General features: G+C 41.1%; 1 protein-coding gene across 1 annotated transcript in view; it reads left to right on the top strand.

Annotated features, from left to right (window-relative positions):
* The first annotated feature begins 901 nt into the window (after window positions 1-901).
* The window catches only part of SMARCAD1 (SWI/SNF-related, matrix-associated actin-dependent regulator of chromatin, subfamily a, containing DEAD/H box 1), a 38,765-nt gene continuing 18,138 nt past the window's right edge, over window positions 902-21,528 (top strand). Inside the window, exons 1-8 of the mRNA XM_066317934.1 lie at window positions 902-1,043; window positions 1,313-1,515; window positions 8,426-8,597; window positions 10,488-10,665; window positions 13,685-13,745; window positions 18,315-18,403; window positions 19,694-19,783; window positions 20,392-20,476. Of these exons, the coding sequence (XP_066174031.1) occupies window positions 1,326-1,515; window positions 8,426-8,597; window positions 10,488-10,665; window positions 13,685-13,745; window positions 18,315-18,403; window positions 19,694-19,783; window positions 20,392-20,476 (865 nt within the window). The 5' untranslated portion in view covers window positions 902-1,043; window positions 1,313-1,325. The remainder of the gene's footprint in view (window positions 1,044-1,312; window positions 1,516-8,425; window positions 8,598-10,487; window positions 10,666-13,684; window positions 13,746-18,314; window positions 18,404-19,693; window positions 19,784-20,391; window positions 20,477-21,528) is intronic.

The following is a 21,528-nucleotide window of genomic DNA, read 5'->3' as shown; positions in this document are numbered from 1 at the left end:
CCTCTGCCCTCGAGGGATCGTCCGAAAACTTTCCTTCAGCTCAGTAGCCTGTGGGGGGTTTCCGTGCTCGAGTGCCATTCAAGCCGTGGTGACTCACTCGTTGGGCTGGAATCGGTGTGATTAGCTCCACTAGGTCCTTCACAGCACACAGAGCGGAGTCTCTTTGTGTGTTTTAAAGTGGCTCGTTGGTCAGGGTTGTTTTATTCCTAGGCGGCAACATGATTTGAATATGCATGGGTGCGCAAGTCCTTATGGGGAACGTGGCATCCATTCCGGGGAGCAGCGGCTGGGCCACCCGACGGGTCAGAGGGGATGAGGGGTACAAACAACTAAAGGTAGGATGATAAAACAGATGAAAACCCTTTAACAGCAAACTCTTAGAATTGAAGGGGGTAGGTACATTAACTGGGACATTAACTGGGAATTTCAACCAGGGTTAGAACAATAACAGGCAATACGGCTGGAACAGAAACAGGCAAATCCCTTTGCAGTCTGAACATTCCCAATTTTATTCATAACAGCAGGGGCGCTGGAACAGGGGTCTTTAAGGACCCTTCCAATTCAAACTACTCTTTGATTATATGACCGCTTATTTTAGGGTTTCAAATCTCCTACTACGGTCTTTTCGCGGTTGTTCACCCAAACTTTTCAACTTGGGAGTGGGGGGACGGGGTGTGAACACGCGATGACTTAGAATCAAAACCATCATTTGTGTGGTGTCCGGAGTTGGAACCCGCAGCATGTGTTCGGCCCCACGGTGAGCCCGCTCCCGCCGCTGAGGGCAGCGCCGCCGCCGCTCTCGAGGGAAATGGCGCGAAGGCGCACGCGTCCGCGCGCCCCGGCACGGCCCGGCGATTGGCGGACGGGCTTGTGACGTCATCGCCGCGCGCCGGCAGCTCCGCTCGCCGCTCCTGAGGGGAGCGAGTGGTGCTCCCGCTGCCCGGGCTTCATCCCGCCCTCCCGCCGGCCTCACGCCTCTACCGGGAGCCGGCCCCGCTCCTGCCGGCCGCCGCCGCCGCCGGGGCCGTCCCGCTGCGCGACAGGTGCGTGTGGGGCCCGCCGACCGTGCCCGGGAGGCGCTGGCCGCCGTGAGATGAGGAGGGTGGTCGGGAGAGAGCGAGGAAGCGGGAGAGTGGGTGGAAGAGCGGATGGATGAGCAGATGGATGAGCAGGCAGGAGCCTTCCAGCTGCCTGACAGCGTCCCTGGCCTCGTGTTTCTGTGGGAGCGCCGGTCGGTGCCTTCACCAGCGCCTTCTTATCTGTATTAGAGGGCCCTGCCGGCTCTCTCACCCTTTCCCGGCTTTTCCTACAGAAAGGTTAAGAATATGAGCCTCTACAACTTGGACCGGTTCCGCTTCGAGAGGAAGGGGAAGGGCGCGGGGCAGGAGTTGCCGGCCCGGGCGGAGGCACCTGACGGAGCCGCCGGGGTCGGTGCCGCTGGAGGGGATGAGGAGGAAGGTCCGGATCACAGCAGGAGGCCAGACACTCCGGCTTCGGACGTGACAGAGAGGACTGGTGAGTCAGTGTTCTTCTGCATGCAGCGTAAGGGCAGTGTAAATACGTAATTTCTAGAAATAAAATAATTGGGGGTTTGTTTGGTGTTTGTCTTTTTGCTTTGCCCCTTTGCTTGTTTCGCACATATTTCTGTGCACACATTTCACATCAGTTTCCACAAAAATATCCTCATAGGACCGTATGCTCTGATTGAACTTGTGCATTTACAGGCAAGTTGGTAACCTTCTGAAATAACTTGGGTTTTTTTCAATTAATTAAATAAGTGTCAAAATAAACGTTGAAAGTGTTATGTTTTCCTATTTAAAAACTTTATTGATATTTATTTTAGTGGAAATAGGAAGAAATGGCTTTTATTTGTCTGATAGAAGCAACACTGTAGATTTAACTTTTTGGGTAGAGTCCTTGGCTAATGCGTTGTGGAGCATCACTGTTGGGATTGAAAAGAAAGAAGAGTGTCTTTCACTTGGGCCTGGTTTTGTACAGAGCTGAGATAATCTGGTACTAGTTCTCAGAAGCTGACTGTGTTAATGGTTTTGCCATTGTGTTTGTCCTCTTTTGGGGCAGAAGCCTGGGGTTTTCATGGAAACGTCAAAAACTTGATTGTGTTGTAGTGTGTTGGTTTCCTTTGGCTGAGACGGTGGGGGTGTGCTGTTCCTGTTGGGATTTGTTGGTTAATGCTAATGACTGAAAATGCTGTTGGCTGTGTAATCACATTCACCAGTAGCTTTTTCCTGTTACTGAGGGAGTAAGATTTGAAGACCAGACAGGATCTCCTGCTGATAATTTGGTACTTCTCAAATACACCTTCTGCTGCAGTTGTCAAGTTACAGGTGTTATTGGAGAGATCAGACAGACTTTGACTGTGCATTTATTCAGAAATGAAACAACGTCTGTTGGTGCTGTTTAACCACATTGTTTGCACGTGACTTTCTCTTGGTGCAAGGCAGTTTTTCACAGTACCTTATCTACGTGGCAACAGAGAACCTTTCATGCACAAGGAGTTGTTCCTCATTTAAAGCTGAGCCAAGACAGAATGACAGGAGGTGGATTTTTACTCTTCCCTAAATTTTGGTTTAGTGCAGGTTGACTGTTTTTAGTCGATTGGAGTGCTCATCTGTTTAGGTTAGAAAATATTAAGCAGCGTTCTGTGTTAAAAATAAAATAGATAAGACATGTGAATTGCCAGTCTGGAACTGAGTAACCAATCCACTTGAAAAGAATGTTTTGGTGACAGGGAGAACTTCATAGAAAAAGCAGCTCTTAATTCTGGCTTCTGCTTGTGTGTCTTTGTAATGCTTGCAATGGAAAAATGGGCTCTCTGAAGCAGTGCACTTTGGAACAGGTGTTCCCTTCCTGTTTGTGGTAAATCATTGTCTTGTGCTGTGGAGGAGTTACTGAGTGCAGGGGCCTTTCTTCTTGAACTGTGACTGTAGTTGTGCAGTAATGAATGGTGCTGCTTGTTTTGTGGCTTATTGTTTTTGGGATTTACTTTATTTTAATATTATATTTCTTCTTTTAATCTGCCTGTGGGCTTTGTTAGCGTAAGCATGTGGCTAGACCATGACTGCCAACAAATTTTAGTGCTTGTTTTTCAAAATGGTGGTTTCCCTTGACGTGAATTCTGCAGGAGTAGGGCTGTGGAGAAGGGGTGTAATACCCAATTTAGAGGCATGAGTTTAGATACAGGGTAATAAAAATTAATGCCAGGCTAAGTAGTTGTGAGGAAAACTAGTGGGAGATGATGGTAGCTAACAGTGAAACAGGGGGGAGTGCAAGAGCAGGCAAAGCTACAGCAGGTGTCCAACTGAAATAAGCACCCATGGACACAGATGCTGGTGTAGAAATAGGGCACTAATTAACATTTAAAATTGAGATGTAATTAGTAGTGCTCTGCATATACACAGTGCTTCATCTTTCACAGATATTGAGTGTTTTAATAGGGTCGAGTGGTTTAGTGAGATTTTCTCCCACTTACTTGCACATCAATGTTATGTAACCTCTTTACAGAACTGATAACCTTTTAAGAAATGAAATCACATTTTCTACATCTACAGAAGTTAACAAAAAATGAAACACTCAGATTTTGTCTGCATGATATGGGGCACTTAAATGTAATAGAGAAGGCTAGATTTGCTTAGCAGGTGCCTGTCCTCCTTCTTTCCTAATTACTGTCAGGATGTCAGAATTTTTTGTGGTTTGTGTCAAATAAAAGAGTCAGCTTTTTTGTTGTTGTTATGGCTGATTGGTCATGGTGAAGGCCCAAAGATGAGTTTATGGCCCTGTGTGCTCTTAGACTATGTTGTTGTTCTGTACAAGACGCAGTTTACACCAGGTTCACCAAAAATACCTTGCCGTAATGCTCGGTGAATCATGTGAGGACAGCAATTACTCAGATTTCTTCTGAAGAATGTTGATTCTTCAGAAGACAAAGTGATTAACAAAGTACTGGTGTAAGAAACTGGGGAAAGAAGAGGACAGTGGTCTTTATTTCACTTACACAGACAAAAATGATTTTAAATAGCTAATTACTTGGGTTTTTGCTCTATTTCCTTTGGTATCATGCAACCACAGTGTGAATCTAAAAAGAATTTAAAAATCTGGCTTTTTCCTTCTGGAGCACAAGTGGTTCAGTATAATTTCTGGGAGATTCCTTCAGATTTGTTTTATCAAGTGCCCTGAAATACACATCTAACAAAATATGGGATTGTCTAAATGTCATCCATCTTCAAAACACGTAGTCAGATATTGTCTGTTGTGTCATGAACCACCATTATCCTTTTTAGCTGTTTTCTTTAGTTTTGTGTTCCCAGAAAAAACTAATATTGGTAGAGTGTTCTATACCCCATTTATGTCTGTAGGTCATGCTTCTTGTTCCTTTGCACTGTACATGTGTCCCTTATGCTTTAAGAAGCAGTTTGTGGTGTATTGGCCACAAGAACTGGTCATCTTTGTGCGCTTGTCTGTATTCAAAATTACACAGTCCTGCAGTGACTTTGCAGCCAGGTCATAGGGGATAATTCTGAACTGGGATAGAAACCAACTCTGGGGACAGTTACCAAACGATGTATGGTAGATATCTCTTAAAAGAGTTGGAAAAATACACTGGAATGGCTTACTATAGTTTTTCATGCAATTTAGTATTATTTACTGAATAGTTCTATATCTCTTTATCTGTTAAGGAAACAGTGAAGCATCTTAATTTTCATTTAGATGTTTTTAGTTATGTAAATAGCTGGATGTACTAAGATAATGAGATTATTCTACACAGTTGTAGAAATGGAGCAGAACTGTACCAGAGCAGCACAAATTAGAATAATTACCAGCATGAGTTTTGAAATGAGGCTTGTATTCAGGTCTTAAAAAGCATGCTTACAAAGCTTCCAAAAAGAACTGAAATAAAAGTTGCAAAAGAAATTAAACTACAGTATATAGCACTGTTATTGATGGCTGATTTTGTTTTGTACTGTTTGAATATGCATCCTAAATGATTTCACTTTGAGATTATAGAGGTCAGGGCTCACCTGCACTGGGACTGCTCTTTGTTCTGCTGTCATTTTCTTTAGGATCTGAGAAAGTTGTGTCTTTTGCTTATGTCTTGGTTCATAGAGTGTAATTCCACTTAGAGTATTTCTGGAAAAAAGTGATGACTGCAGTACCTAGTGAAGATTTCTTAGAGTTCATGGGAAGATGTTGAAGTAATTATAATTTTTAAAGGACTGCTTTAAGAAGCACCTCAGGGTAATACTGACATTTAGGATTATTTTAGCCAATGGAAAAGACTTTGCTTTGAAAATGCAATACTTATTACCTTGTAGACTTGAGCAGCATGTGCTTTATGCTGCTTTCAAAACCAGGTGGGAGTTACTTTATATTTGACAATGCTTATTGGACAGTGTTAGTAAATGTGGTAAGCCTCTTAACTATTGCCTCATTTTTTGCTTTGGTTTTGCCTTTGTTTTCACTGAGGAGAGAAGAAGCTGGCTTTCTCAGAGTGTAGTGTATGATTTGTGTAGGAGGTTGTGTTTACAGTTACAGGGCACTATATTATCTTTTGATGACAGCAAAAATTGGTTGTTGTTGGGTTTTGGTTTTGACGTTAAGGTGTGCATGTAGGGGATGCTTATGAGTGCTCCTGTTTTTGTCCTCAGTGTCAAATACTGGTCTTATGATTTCAGGCATTCCTTAATGGTTCTTTTGAATTGCCTGTAATCAGGAAATTCTGCCTCCAACAATTACGTGTTGTGGCAATAACTTTAATCTGCTACTACTCTGCCAGGTTACAGTTTGCTCTAAATATGAGGACTCCTTATTACATGTGTGATTTCTGCTTCCTCCCACTTAGGGAGTAGGGTGCTCTCTTCAGTGGAATAGGTGGAAGAAGGGGAGATGACTGGGCTTTTTTTTTTTTGAGAGGCAGGATGCTTTTTTTCCCATGTAACTCAGCATTATAAGTATGGGAGTTAGGAGCTGTCATGATGATTGGGCAGCAATTTCTAAATAAAAACAAAATGAGAAATCACTAAGTGAAACAGTAAATACTCTTTATTTAAATACGAACCTTGTCTAAGAATAAAATTACTTTTAAAACCGTCATATTTTTGTAAAATTTCCTTGTGTTCTGTTTTAAAATTCCGTAAGGATGCCGGATGCCTCTTAGCAAAGTTGTCATGAGTACCTGTCATTTCTGTGCCATGCTGCTTGCAAGGGAAATATGTTTGGAATTTAGTCTAGCCTGCAAGGCAAAGATCCATGAAAACAGCTTTGGTCCATTCTGTTAATCCAGGATAGATGTGAAATTCTTATGTTTCTTACAGACCTGTTTTGATATTGAATCATGGGGTTGTTTTAATGCATTTTGTATTTCTATTTAGTTGTGATAGCCCTTGCCCTGATAACCCAACTTCATAATGTTCCCGAAGGTCTCTTTTGCTCCTCTCATGTGTTCATCTAAAAACTTAATCAGTTTTCAGATGAAGCAGCTGCATCAAGGACAATACATCTTCTTCCTAAGATGGACAGATAGAAGAAGGTACTGCTCAGGAAGCTTCAGCTGCCAACATGTTGGTCTTGGATGCAGGGAAGTCTATCTTGGAATAGTGTTCTACTGCTTCAGAACTAATAATTTTTAGGCATTCCTAAATTTGCATGTGTATGGCCTTTTCAAAATAAGATGCATTTGCAAACCGAGACTTTTGCCTCTTCTAAAAATTGCTGTCATAATCCTGTGTTGTGTTTTGAAAGTGATAGAAAAGATTTAGATTTTGATAACTCAGCTAAAATTAGATCTCTTATCACAAATGAAGGAATTAGATGCCACGTAGCTCCTTTCTGCATTTGACTATCAGATGAATTTATTGTAGCTTCATCTGTGTCTGTCTGCTGGCAAATCAGCTTTGCAAACTGATGTTACGCTCTGGTAATTCAACTCAGCAAGTTTCTGCATTAGGGAATGGAGGCAGAAGAAACTACCTTTACTTCCAGCCAAAATTGTGGTTCCAGAGTTAGCGGCACCACTGGTGCTTGGTTCACAAGCACATGAGTTTTAAAAAAGGATGGCTGTGTTAGAGGGGAGAGGATGCCTGTGATGCTGTATTTTGTGTTATGAGAATTTAAGATCTTTTTATATGAGGTCTTCCACTGGTAGTAGTATTGCTAAAACACAGCTTTGCTAGAAGTTTGTGGCCGACTCTCCTGCCCCTTATCCTGGATTTTTCCCGTGTGTCAGGTCACCTTGTTGAGGGATCCATTCAGTGCCGGTAACCCAGTGTGTGGCTGCAGGTTGAGCTGTGAGTGGAACTGCTGACCCCTTGCACAAAGGTCCCAGGTATTCCCGTGGCCCAGCCAGGGGACCGGCCGCTCCAGACTTTCGTGCACTTAGACTGTGAGGGTGTAAAAGCCCAGGATTTTTTTTGTTTGGGATTGCTCCTCAGAGGCACCAGCTTGAGCTGTGGTTTTGTTATAGCACCACGATTAAGTGATATAGGGAATATGGACATCTGAGACTGCTCTGGGAAACCTGATGTGGCTTTGTGAGTGTGGGATTTGTGGTTGCACAGGGGTTTTGGTTCCAGTTCAGGTGCTGCCAGAGCAGCTCCTGGTTAGTTGGACAGGGAGGTTTCTTTAACAAGCTGAAGTCTTAAGGCTTCAGTGATTGCTCTTTTTGTACTGTCATTGAACCCTGTTGATGTTTCCTCAGAGACACTGAGTTGCATTCATCCCCGTCCCTTTAACCACTATTAAGCTCCAATTTAAAGATGGGGATTTTTTCTGTAGTGTACTCTGTAACATTTGGTACCATTTTTTTTTAGCTTATTGGGTGCCTTTCCCTTTCAAAGCCTGCGCAGTTTCATGTGTCAGCAAATAACTTCTAGGGTTTATCTTTTTTTCCCCCATTCATTCAATGCTGCCACAGTGAGTTATTTTAAATTTATTTTCCACAAGATTTCTTGCACACAGAAAATGCTGTCTGCAGCTGTCATGTTCTTTTCTCTGTGCATCAGTTTTTCTCTCTTCATAGAGAAAAGAGAGAAATATGCCTATGTTTCTATCCATGTGTATCTATCAGCCTGGAAGTAGTTCAGAGGACTTTACTCATTATTCATTTATCTAAAAGTATTTATTTATTTATTTATCACTAGTTATTGACATAAAATGCATTTTCTCTTAAACTTTGTAGTATAAAAATTGTTTGATTGATGTAAGAGAGCTGAAGATTCTCTGCCAGGTAAGTTCCCACCTTAAGGAATAAGGCTTACAGGAATTTTCTATGCATGAGAATATGAGTTCTGTTTAACTGGCTGTTGTGTCTCTGAAAGAAATCTCAGCTACCTGATGCTCTAAGTACAACTAAATATTTGAAGTCCTAAGTCATTGTCTCTTCTTTTTTCTTCCATTGAAATCCCTTGCACAGAGTATTCCACCGTCCCAGAAACTCCTGAAGCTCAGAGGACGACGAAGGAGTCTTATTTCCAGCGCTGTCGAGGGGTGCAGTTCTTTGATGTGTCTGACAGCGAGGACGAGGAGCCAAGGAACGCCGGTGCTGCCGAAGGGACCCGGGCTCCGAGAGCAGAGGCGGCCGTAATGTACGCTTTGAGCCGCTCCCTGCCCATCTCTGCACCCTCCTGGGCTGCTCTCAGTTCAAACGCTGAGCTGAAAATCAGAGCCTGCATTGGGTTCTGGTTTAGTCCTTTGGGATTCAGCTGCTCCTAGCTGAACTTTACTGGTTTTGCAGGGAAGAGGTATCCAGCTAAAACATTTTCTCAGAGGGAGGAGTTCTGTGATGTTGAAATGTGTGGTGTTTGTTCATTTACACATTTGTGCTTTTGCCCTTCTCAAATGCTTTTAGTGCAACTTGAAAACTTGACTGTAAAACACTTGCTCTGCTAATTTTAAACTGTTGAGAGTTGATTTTTTTTGTATATGCAACTATATTTGAGAGGAAAGCAGAAAGAGCTTCAGTGTGTAGTATGAGTACTGAGGTCAACTTTAGTATGAGTTGCACACTGTGTTTCCTATGCAGAATGAAAACTATTTCATTCCTAAGCGATTTGGAAATTTATATTTTTGGATGTGCTGGGAGGGAAGAGTCACGTGTGTGTGTGTGTGCTAAAAAGGCGGCATTGAGAGAACAGGTAAGACAGGATGTAGATAGACATCTGCAGCCATTTGGAACAGTTTGAAGGAACCCCTACTAGTTATATGTCTGTGTGGTAATTGTGCCCTCTAGGCGTTCTTTGCTAAGCAAAATAAGATGGCTTAACCTGCTTTTTTGATAGTCTAGTTGTAGTAGTGGGCACAAAATTTTGTGGAAATTGCAGCCTTAACAGGTGTAATCTCTTGTCAGGTTTGCAGTCGTACATAGGGCATGGAGTTACTAGGGGTTTACAGCAGAAGTGAAATAATGCATTTTCCTGCTGCAGTTACCTGAAATTCTGATGTTGTGTTGTTTGGGTTTTTTTAGTGTTTCCCCCTGCAAAGTTTCAACTTAAGGCAGCTACTTGAAAAGGAGAAAAAAAAAACCCTAGCACTTACAAGTGAGCTCCTGCTTCTGCCTGTGATTTAAGTTGTAGATTCTGCAAGGAGACAGAGGTGGCCAGCTGGTTGCATGCATCAAATTGGCTTGTATGCAGTGCTGTGTAAATGTAGTTACTGTGCTTCTGGGATCAATCCCCCCGGAACAGTTCAAGTGGTTTTGTACCATGTGGAGCTGATGCTGGTAAGGCATGCAGGATGGAACTTGCAGGGCCAGCGCTTCCTATTCCTATACTGTGTTGTGATTGGTGTGAATGAGAGGTGGACAGCAAGGTGACTCCTGGTGGAATTGATGGACATGAGCATTTCATGTACTCCTCAGTATTCCCATGTAGCCACCAGGTCCCTCAGTGCCTGACACTTTGTCACAGTGTGCTGGCTCTGGTGCTGATTGATGTGTACAGAACCCACAGAGATGTCTCACAGTGGCTGTTCTGGTTGAGCTAACAAACAAATGGAGACTGTGGCAGGTGTTAGCTGGGATCTGTCCAGACTTAGGAGCTCTGGCTTGTACTGAATTCTGGCTTTGCATAGAATCAGTCAATTCAGTGTCTGCATTTTAGTGCATGTGTTACTTACTTGGGGGGGGGGGGGGCGGTGTCTGTGGGGTTTTTTGCAGTGTTTACTTCCTTTTTCCAGAGTATCCTAGCTTTCCTTGTTCTGAACAAGGTACAGAACAGAAAGCGCACGGTTCCGAGTAGGAAACTCATCTTTCCTAAAGAAAGTGTGCCACAAGTTTTGCTGCCAGAGAGTCACTGTCTGGACTCTGTTGGAAAAAAGTAGAATCTAACACGTACAAGTTGATTCGGTGTTATGGAGTGCATCTAAATGCATTTAGTGCAATCCTGGTGGGTTTTGTTTACAGTAATGTTCTGGTGGAATAAAACGTTCATAAGCAAAAACAAATGTTAATTCTTTGTTTCTTCCACCATATATTGTAGCTCTGAACCATCTGATGATGACGACCAGTCTGAAAAGGAAATGCCTGAGCTGACACTTGTAAATGGTGGGAAGCAGCAGCCAGCTGTGAAGGAGGATGTAGAAGAAGATACCAGAGACTCAAAGCTGCAAACAATGAAGGAACGTTTTCCCCAAAAAAGTGACCAAGAATTATTAAAAGTAATAATGCTCAGTTCTTTGATTTAATTTGATGATTATTTTATAGGCAGTTTTTCTAAGCTTCTGACTTCGTTACAGGGTACACTCTTGTGGTGAGTTAATGCTGTCTAGATGCCAGGTGCCCACTAAAGCTGCTCTATCGCTGCTTCTCAGCTGAACATGGATCATGATAAAGACATGGAGAGATCACTCACCAGTTGCTGTCATGGGCAAAACAGACTTGACTTGTGGAAAATATTTAATTTATTACCAATCAGATCAGAGTAGAGTACTAAGAAATCAACCCAAATCTTAAAACACCTTTCCCCTCTGCCTTATTTTGGGACTTCACTGTATTTGTGATTTTCTCTATCTCCTTCCCCCCACACCAGCAGTGCCTGGGAATGGGATATGGGGGCTGCAGTCAGTTCATTAGCCCTCCTCCACAGGAGGACTCCTCACCCCCTTCCCTTGTTCCAGAGTCGGATCCCTTTCCATGGCGTGCAATCTCTTTTGGAACAAGCTGCTCCATTGTGGGTCCCTTCCACAGGGTCACCAGTCCTGCTAGCAAACCTTCTCCAGTGGGCCCTTCTCTCCATGGATACTACCAGGACCCTGCTTTCAGCGGGGCTTCCCACTCTGTCACAGCCTCCTTTGGACATGCACCTGCTCTGCTGTGCCGCTCTCCGCGGACTGCAGGTGGATCTCTGCTCCACCTTGGACCTCCATGGACTGCAGGGGCACAGCTGCCTCACCATGGGCTTCCCCATGGCCTGCAGGGGAATATCTGTTCCAGCGGCTGGAGCACCTCCAGCCCCACCTTCACTGATCTTGGTGTCTGCAGGGCTGTTCTTCTCTCATGAATTCTCCTTCCTCTCTTGTGCTGCAGGTGTGTTGTTCCTCCCCATTTCCCTCTCCCCTTCCTTCTTAACTGGTGCTGCCTCTGTCGCTGGTGGGCTTGGCCTTTGCCAGCAAGCAAGACTGTCCTGGAGCTGACTGGCACTGGCTGTCTTGGATGTGAGGGAAGCTTCTCACAGAAGCCACCTGTGTAGCCCCTAGCATTGTCAAACCTAGCTATGCAAACACAGTGCATCTCTTAATTGTTTTATTAATAGCAGATGGGTGAAAGTAACATTTTAGGGGAAGTACAGCTGTGTATCATTTCCACATACATGGGAACTTGGATATCTATAAAAATGAGTATATAGACAGACACTTCAGATAAACACCTACCTAATAGGTAGGTTCAACAACAGTGAACTCCAGTGTATGGAAAATTTTCCAAGGATATCTTTGTTGTGACATTTAAGTTTAATCGTGGCTGTCTCAGTTGATAACTTGGTAACTGCTGTTGTTGGCATGGGCTAACTGATGAAATGCAGAAGGAGTGAAATCACTGCCATCTTCCAGTAGATGAAATGCTCTGCAAGCTTTTTTGAGATGCAAAGACTTTAGTACTTCACTGAGGCAAAGGATGGGTTTGAACTTACTGTAATGTATTCTAATTTTGAACTTACTGTAATGTATTCTGATTATGCTGACATGTGAATGTGAGGACTCTTGGCCCTTGTCCAGTGGACAATACAAATCTGCAGGTAACTTCTTGCAAGTGAGTTATGGTAGCTCATTACAGTAAAATACCTTTAGTACAGTACAAGATGTTTTTAACAAGGTTACTTTTCAATGCTAATATGTAACTAGGTTTTCACAAGCTTTCATTTATAAAGCTGAGTGCATTTAAATGAATGCTTCCTGTTTGTTGAAGTGGCATTGAAGAAATACAGACATTTTTGCGGGTGCTCCTTGCTGTGTGTTTTGTTTCCCAGTGGATCAAGCTTTATGCTTAGGCTCCCTTTATTTTGGGAAGAACAAAAGGGTTGCAAGTAGCAATTTCTGAATTTTTCTCTTGAACATTGTAATTAAAATCTGTTGTGTATGTCCAGAATGTATCTTTTTCAGTTTTTGGCTGCATAGAATTTATTTGATTCAAAGACTGGTAGAAGTTCATTGTAGCTTAGTAACTTGCTAGAAATGCTACATGGTAACACAAACTGCTGCTTTGTGACTTATCTATTGAGCAGCATGTGACGTTGATGGTGTTTGTTTTCAGGAGAATGCAAGACATCTCCTGTCTCAGAACTTTGTAGAAAATGGAGGCTGTGCAGATTTTTTTCTGCAGTTACATGGCTGCAGCATTTTTGAAGGAGGGCGGAGGAATACCAGGCAGTTTGTTCCTTCATGAAGGATCTGGTGGAGGCTGTCCTGACAAACTTGATGCAGCTGATGAAGGCTATTAAGGAAAAAAATCATGAGCCTTTTAAAAAGGAAATTGTACGATTGTAGCAAAATTGTAAGATGCTGTTTTTGAATGTGGACTGACACTTGGGAATCAGGATTCCTCATAACTCCATTTTTTGTGCAGTTTTTTTTTAATATTTGTAACATTTAGGCCATTTGCTTCTGTTGCTGTTACCTCACTTGGAGAAAGCCTTCTAAAAATCTCAACATGCAGTTTGTAAAACAGATCTATGTTTTGAGATTACGTGTGGATGGAGAAACAATCTAGGACTGCAAGGATGTATTGATAAACCTTGAGGCACGTGATGCATTTCATGCACTTACAGGAAATGGACCAGTGCATCGCAGTAGTATTCAGACACTTTATGAGTTAGTAAATCAGGTGGTTTTATTGTCTTGTTTTGTCATAGTACCATTGAATAGTCTTTTAAAAAAAGCTTTTTAGTTAATATGCAGGGCATGTTTGTGAAGTAGGGAAGAAAGTGATAATAAATTACATTGTATTCAAGATGTTTCCAGTATGTGTTTTGAAGTGTTTCTAAATACAGCTTATGTGGTCAGTCCAGTTAATTTGCCATCCCTTGGTTTTGCTCTTGCATTTTATAATACATGTATATTTGGGGGTTTTCTTTAAAGTGTTTTTCAGTCACAGCTGATCCAGCATTGTCTTCCTCTGTTCAAATGGATTAAATTTCTCCACTTAGGAGTTTCCTTTTTTTTTTTTTTTTTCTTTGTTTTGCAGCTGATAGAATCAGCACGCACAATGGATGAAGCAATAGCTGCTGGTTTGAAGCTCAATGAAGGTATGTTTAACAAGAAAACTCCACAAAACAAAAACCCCTGAATTTTAGAAGCTGTAGCTAATTCAATGAAATTGGTTGGGAGGTATTTAAAAAGTGGTAAAGCTTCTGCTAAAAGTTACAGTATTGTTTGTTTATTGTAATAACACAAACCTGAATTTACAGGCTTTGCAGGGAGAAAGATGAAAAGAGGATGTGGACCAAAAATCTGTAAATACAACCAGAAAGGGAAATTCGTTCTGTGAAGCTCAGAACTGCTTTGCTTGTGGGTTCTTAAATCATTCTGTTCTTGCTGGTTCCTTCTTTGTTCAGAACTTGAGTCAAATATTAAGGGGTTAGTAGAAGTATTTCTAAATGTTCTAGGTGAACAGTCTGGTAGCATGGAAAAATATAGACTGGGTATGTCGTCATTAATAATGTCATCATTAATAAGTAGATACTGTCACATAACTATCACAGTTTTTTGTTCAGGTTGTTTTCAAGTTCTCCTTGTAATTCTGAATAAGAACTCTAAGTCTTAAACACTAGATGGATCCCCCTGGTTCTCTAGCAAAATGTAACCCAGACCATGCTTTTGAGCCCTCAGGGTGTCTGTATTTAGGGGTGTCTGTTCTGCATCTCAATTTATGCAGTCTCATACTGTTACCAAAATAAGAAAAGAAAACAAAAAATCCAACACGTTTTGTAGGAGTGTGTTGTAAGAGTTACATGTGTAAAAGGGTTGTAATTCTTGAGCTTAAGGTTTGTTTCTTGACATCAGCCAAGTCCAGGGTTAACTCTTGTCCTATAGTTTTGATTTGTTGGAGTTGGTCAGGGAGCAGTGGAATACTGATATTATAGAAATCAGTTCAACCATCTGTTTAAAGTTCAGTTGTCCAAGGTTTTCCTGAGAGATCTTCATGAAAATGATGGAAAAAGCTATTTATGATCACTCTTGATTATTTAGTTATTCTGAGTAGTTCACGCATCTTTTCATGCAGGATCCTATGGATTTGGAGCAATATATTTAGGATGAAGTGTACACTGAGGGAGAACAGTTATTTTTTAAGTGTTGTTTTTAAAGTACAAAAATTTTTGCTTATTGGATTCCCCCTCTTGTATTACTGTATTTTCGTTTTCTTACTTTCATATAAAAGTGTAAAGATTTTTAACAATTTCTGAGAAGCTTTAAGAACATTCAGTCTAATTTCAGTGAAGGGTTTGTGTTGAGCTTTTGTGTTTCGTGTTGTTTGATGGGGTTTTGTTAACCAACCAAACCATTTTGAGTTTATCACTGTGTGCATGGTCAGATTCTATAGATGAAAATTCTTGGATACTGGCAATAGGAAACAAAGCTTGCATATTTCAAGAAATACTGTTGAGTGAGTGCTGCTGTTCCTGGAAGACTGATTAATTTTCAAGGGTTTTGATAAATATTAATCCAATTTAAGCTACTGTATATCCTTTAACTTTGTTGCAGTGCACAGCGTTTGAACTAAATCACTTTGATTTCTGGTATGTAGGCCCTGCCTTTTGGCCATTTTTGTGTTCATTTAAGAATGTTGTTTTGCATCCTTTTATTATGAGCCACAGAACAGTCTTCTTGGCAGCAAAATTCTCACTAATCACAGCTGTTGTATAAAATATTTAGTTAGGAGTAAGCGTGCCTGACAGTGATGGTATAAATCACCTCATTTTGGACACATTTTTTAAAAACGGAGACATTACTGAACATCTGCTTTAACTGTGTCAATTTCAGATATGCTTTACTTGTTATGAAATGTTGACTCTCAGAGGTCAAGGCAAGATAGAGTTTTGTGAAGCATAGCTATGTGGAAAAAGTGTGACCACGATACCATTGAATTTTTCTGTCCTTTCAAAATGCCAAAATGAGTTTTTAACTTGAATTGATTAGTTATCTAGAGCTAAAACAAGAAACAGTGCAGTTTTTTAAAGGTATAGAGATTAGACGTGACACGTTGAAAATATGTGTCTAAGATATAAAGGTGTAATATTTCCTGGTGTTTGTGATTCGTTTCTGGTATTGTTTTCTGTACATCTTGAGAACCACAAAAGGGGTGGTTGTGCTTCTGAGCTGAAGCCTCATGTAAATCTATCTGGTGTTCACTGCTTTTTGAGCAGTCAGAAATTACTGTTTTCTTTTATCATGATGAGGGAAGTCACAGTAATAAAAAGGGTTTTTTTGTTAGAGATAGCACCAAGTAACAGGGAAAATAATTACAGGTGCTCCTCTAAAGTCTGAGGCCTTGGAGCTGCTTTTCTCATTGCTGATTAGTTAGAAAATTGCTAGGGAGAAGGAGGATTCCTCTGGAAGTCCTGGTGTGCCCTGCCTGCACTCCAAGGGTGATTCCTATCTAATAGTAAGAGTTTCTTCATCCCTTCAGCCGTATACTCCCTTAGCACAGGAAGGAAAAATTAAATGTCCTTTGCAAAGTGGATGTCTTCAGGAAGTTGGGATTTTTTTTGTTATTTGTGAATGTGGTGGGTTTCCAAAGACCACAGGTTGTTTTTAAATAATTCTGTGTTTCTAGGTTTCTGAGACTATGTTTTTCCAGATAGTTTGTTTCAGTTCAATTGCCTCTAAAATTGCTCATGACTGGGCTTCCTTCAAAGGCTATTGAGTGCTCAGCCTATGACCTAAAAGCAGGAAAATCTTTGAAATACTCTTATATCCAGCCCATGTGTTTTTTTAGGGTGAAGAGGTTTGCTGGGTCACTGTTCACATTCAGAATTATCTATCCGGAGTGCAGTGTTAATTGATCTTAAGAAATAATAACCCGAAGCTTCCAGTGACTTGTAGTGCTTGATCCAGCAGCAGCCTGGCAGCTCCTAGTTTAGACATCAAGACAACTACACATTTCTCAGACTTGAACTAGTAGCAGGCATTTTCCTGGCAATACTGTTTAAATTAGGTCTTGGGCAGAAAGGTCAAGGTCTGAATGCTGAAGGAGAGCCTCCACTGGCACATTCTCTGGATGCTTTGAACTGTGCCTCTTGTATTTATTGTGACCTTCCAGTACAAGAAAGATGAAGAGGGACTATTTACAAGAGCATGTAGTGATAGAAAAATGGGGAATGGCTTCAAATGGAGAGGGTACGTTTAGATAGAAATCAGGAAGAAACCCTTTATTGTGGGAGTGGGGAGGGCACTGGACCAGGTTGCCCAGAGAAGCTGTGGATGCGCCTCATCTTTGGAAGTGTTCAAGGCCAGGTTGGATGGGGCTCTGAGCAACCTGATCTAGTGAAACATGTCCCTGACCTACAGCAGGGGTTTGTAACCAAGTGATCTTTTATGTCCCTTCCAACCCAAACGATTCTATGATATTTTAGCCTAAATATATATAAATACATACAGAGTTAAAAAAAAATCTTAACTATGTTTTTTGGTATCTCTTACTATATCTTTAGGATATAGTATAAGGAAGAGTTGCTAGTACTTTACTGTTCTTTGGGATGCTTACATATTTTTTTTTCAATATTTATATGCCACTTCTCTGATGAAGTCAGAGTGAATGACTGTAGCAGAAAATGTATTTGGCAGTATTTCCACACAAAGTGTCTTCTTGTACAAAAATTTGGCTTCTTAGTGTTCCACAGTTAGCACTATTTTGATCATCCAGACAGTCTTCTGGATGGGAAAGCAAATGTGCTTTTTATATGTGGGATTTGTGATTATTCACTGGTCTCCCAGGGCAGGCTGGGAGGAGAGGTTGGCCAGAGATGCTCCTATCAGACACCAAAGCTCTGCAGGCACTTACTGTTCTAGAGAAGATTTAACTTCCTGTACTGTTTCACATCATGGACTCGGAATGTTCACAATAATTTGTTCTGGTAATGCTGCTTCAATCCAAGCTGGTGTGCAGAAATACTGGTAACATGTTCTTGCCTTCATGAGCTGTGCACAGCAACAGTCTGGAAGTGCACCTGGCTGGGCAGGCCTTAAAGCTGAGATGATTATCTCTTGATAATCACCAGAGCCCAAAGATAGTCAGAAAGTTATGGCTCATGTGGACTATTTGGAAGTGATAAGGTTATCACAGACTTAATATGCATAGTTTTCTTTGAGACATCTGGATTTTATGTTGAGAAGCATTTGGTAACTGCTCTGGTGTGCACCTGAGCCAGAAATCAGTCAGCAGCACTCCCAGATTGGCAGTGATGTACATATTCCAACACACAGATGGGCTTTAGCCTGGAAGAAAGACCAGCTTGAATAAAACCAGGCACAGATACACCTCTATGCAACTATTATGTCTGTAATAACATGTAGCAATTATTAAAAAAGAAGAGTAAAATGGTATTTCAGTTGTTATATATGAGAGGTAATTGATTAATTGCCAGACTGCTGAAGATAACTTAGAGTTAAATAAACATGTACCTTCAAGCAGCTGCTTTGCTTCAAGTTTCAGTGTATCTGTGGTCTGTAGTAGGGAACTGTTGGGGAGACTGGTAAACATTGTGCGGGTAACAAGTAGCTTCTACATTGCTGTAGTAATTAAAATATCCTACTGTTTTGGGGTGAACTTAATGAAAGGAACTAATTCTTCTTTTTCATCTCAACTCTTCTTGAAGCTGCCTCTGGTAAAAGGAAACTGAGAGATTCACCCACAAATTGCAAAACTGAAACTGAGCGAGTTGCAAAAAAGTCAAAAGCTAGTTATGTAAGTACTGTGCTTTTCTCTTTGTGCATTGTAAAATAAATGGAATTACCTGACTTGGTCAGTGACAGTGGTGTGTTTTATCAGAAAATTAAGTCAAATCAGATCCTCCCATCTGGATGAGTTTTTTTGTACTTTTTTTATTGTTGACGTTCTGAATGGGATTACCTGCTTTGTTCTTTAGTGCTTGCGGATTTGTGTCACGCCAGCCAGTTCACTGCTTTGGTGGAAGTAGTTGATGGCAGGTAGCAGTGTGTGAGGCACTGAGTACCGTTCAGGTTTTGCTAACATGAGTGGGAATTACAGGCTCTGGATCACTTTTCCTCCTCAGGTCCTTCCTTGTATTTCCTCAAGTATATGAATTTAACATATGTTGCTATATCTACTGCTATTCTTTGTCATAGATGTTGCAGGGTTTTTTTCTTAGTCTTGCTTTTCCTTGTGGTTCCTATGACCAGGGAATGCTTGGGCAGCTCTTCTATGGACTATGGCTGCTCTCTTAGTGACACTGTAGATTCACTGAGGAAAGAAATAATGTCCTCTGTTACTCAGTGCCTCTGGGTGATGTCGTTTGTGTTCCTTCAGCAGAGTAAATGTTGATCCAGCGGGTTGGTATCTCTGCTGTGGATAAGTAGTTCTGTAACTTTGCATTCAAAGCTCTAGGAGGAAACTCCTGTAGTTCTTGACAAAGCAGAGCAGCTTGTGGCCCATGGAAGTTTTGGCACTTGTTAACTTCCATTTTGCAGGCTGGTAGTAGCTGTTAGTAAAACTACTGTTGATGAAAAGTTTTACCAGTTTTTGATGTGACTCCATGATGCTATGACATAACATGTGTGGATTTTTTTACCCATTAATTGTAATATAAACACACCATTTGATGTGTTTGTAGGCTGTGATGGGTTATACACTGCATGCTTAATCAGCGAATCTAATCATCAACCCTGACATCTTCTGCCTTAAATACCATCCAGAATTGCTAATAACTTTTGATTTTAAAGCAAAATAAACTAGACAGTTCTAAATTATTTCTATTTTGGCATATAACTTTGCACTGTGTATGCTTATCAAGTAAGGAGTCCAAGATGTTCCCGACTGAAGACATTTTCTATGTTTGTGAAAGTTTTGGTCTTCCTTTGATCATTGGCTATGTATGAATCACTTCAGCTTGAATTTGTCTTAAGCACTTACGTCATTTGTAGCAGCTCTTTAAGGATAACCAATAGTGATGAGGTTTTCTTCTGTTTCTATAGCTGTAATTCGTATTAAACCTAATGGGTACCTTTTTTAATATAGTTGGATGATTCAGAACCCAGAAGACGATGGGAGAGGCAAGAGATGCTTGTGAAGAAGTTGCAAGGTACATTCCCTGGATTGGATAAGGAGGTGAGCTGATGTCTCCCTATGGCACATCAGGTCTTGAGTTCGTAAGAAAACTGCAGCTGTTGATAGTCCATATGAAACAGTTCTCACACCAACAGCTCTTTTGGAAAGAACCCAGGGTGGGAAGGTTTTTGCTGTTCTGCCTTGAGAATGTAGCTTGTCCTGAACTAAGAGCTGTGGGATGTGGTTAGCACTACATGGAACTTCTCTTCCTACATTTCTGGCCCTATGACACGGCTAGCATAATTAAATTTGATAACTTACTGTAAAAATGCAAGGGGAGATGGTCCTTCCCTCTCTCACTCTTCTCCCCCAGACTGCTAAATATATTTTGCGCTTTGTATTATTTTAGTACTCAGCAACTGCTTGAGTACTGGGCTTGAAATTGTTGGAAGCAGAGCTTGTTCATGTGTGTTCTTACACTTTTCAGAAGTGGAGTGCAGCTCTGCCTAAACTGAGTGTACAAAGAAACAGAAGGGTTTTCTCATTTTGATTTCCTTTTATTTTGACTCATCTGATTTACAAGGATTTTCTTGGCCTGCTGTTATTAGGCACAGAAATTTAGCTCGTGCTTGTCTCACCACAATGCAAAATATCTTATTTTTCACTAGGAGCTGAGAGAGGTACTTGAGGAACATAACTGGGAGTTTGATGATGCACTGGAGGCCCTGAAAATATTTGCAGACAACGAAGAGGGTAAAGGCAGATTTATAATTCATTTTAACAAAGACAAAACAGACTTGTGATGCAAATATTTTTAAATGTCCAGCAATGACATTTCTAGTTCTGACAGCCTAGAAACCATGCCTAGAAACTTGCACTTATACATTAAGTTAGTATTACAGGGAGGATAAGGGAAGGAATCTCAATTTTTCTCTATTTTTATTTTTGCTCTCTAACTAGGGATAAATATCTTCGCCCTGCTAATTCAGATAGGCATAAAAAGTTGTAATTACCTATGGGTATCTCTTGAAATATATTTTGGTACAGGTCAAAGTTGACACCTGCTCCCTTCCTGTTTGTTTAAAAGTTTGTTTTGTAAATTACAGAACTGTTGTAAATTACTGGTTTCTAAACCAGTTATTGCAAATAAGTGCCCAGGTAACAAGTGACATATGCTATTTTGTTCTTTTAAAATTTATTCTAGGAGAGAAACTTACTAGAAACAAGCCTTGAATTATGCAACTCATCTGTAAATACCAGTACTTTAAACATGGCAGGGAGCAACCCAGTGATTTCAAGTAAATCTGCAAGTTATAACTTAAGTCCTATTTAATGAGTTGATTACTTTTCCATGTGCTACACAGCTGTCAGATATGTACATGTTTTGCTGTATCAGCTGTTTAAGTGTTCTTGGGATAGGGTAGTGTTCTCACTTGCATTCTTTATGAGTGGGGAGAGCTATCAGTGCTTAGGAAGTTGTGTCCTTACTGCTGCTTCAGAGAAGGCAGATGTCAGGATTGGACTCAATCAGCAGCAAGCTGAGATTGGGCAGAAGAGAAACTTCTGCACTGCAGGTGCTCTCTCGCAATGAAGGAATCAAAACCCTTACAAGATGCTTCTGAAAATTACCTGCTTATGTTGTGTTAAATAAATTCTGTCTTATTTTAAGGCAGCTGAGTTACTTTGGTTGGAGATGGCCTCATTCTTTGACCTTTTTTAACAAGTGCATGTTTTCTTTGTCCCACCCCGAATACTGTACGACAATGCATTAAAATGGAAGAAATACATACTTTTCTTGGTGAAAA

The sequence above is a fragment of the Sylvia atricapilla genome, chromosome 4 (assembly GCF_009819655.1).
Source record: "Sylvia atricapilla isolate bSylAtr1 chromosome 4, bSylAtr1.pri, whole genome shotgun sequence".
Taxonomy (NCBI): domain Eukaryota; kingdom Metazoa; phylum Chordata; class Aves; order Passeriformes; family Sylviidae; genus Sylvia; species Sylvia atricapilla.
This window is presented reverse-complemented; position numbering and strand designations above follow the sequence as displayed.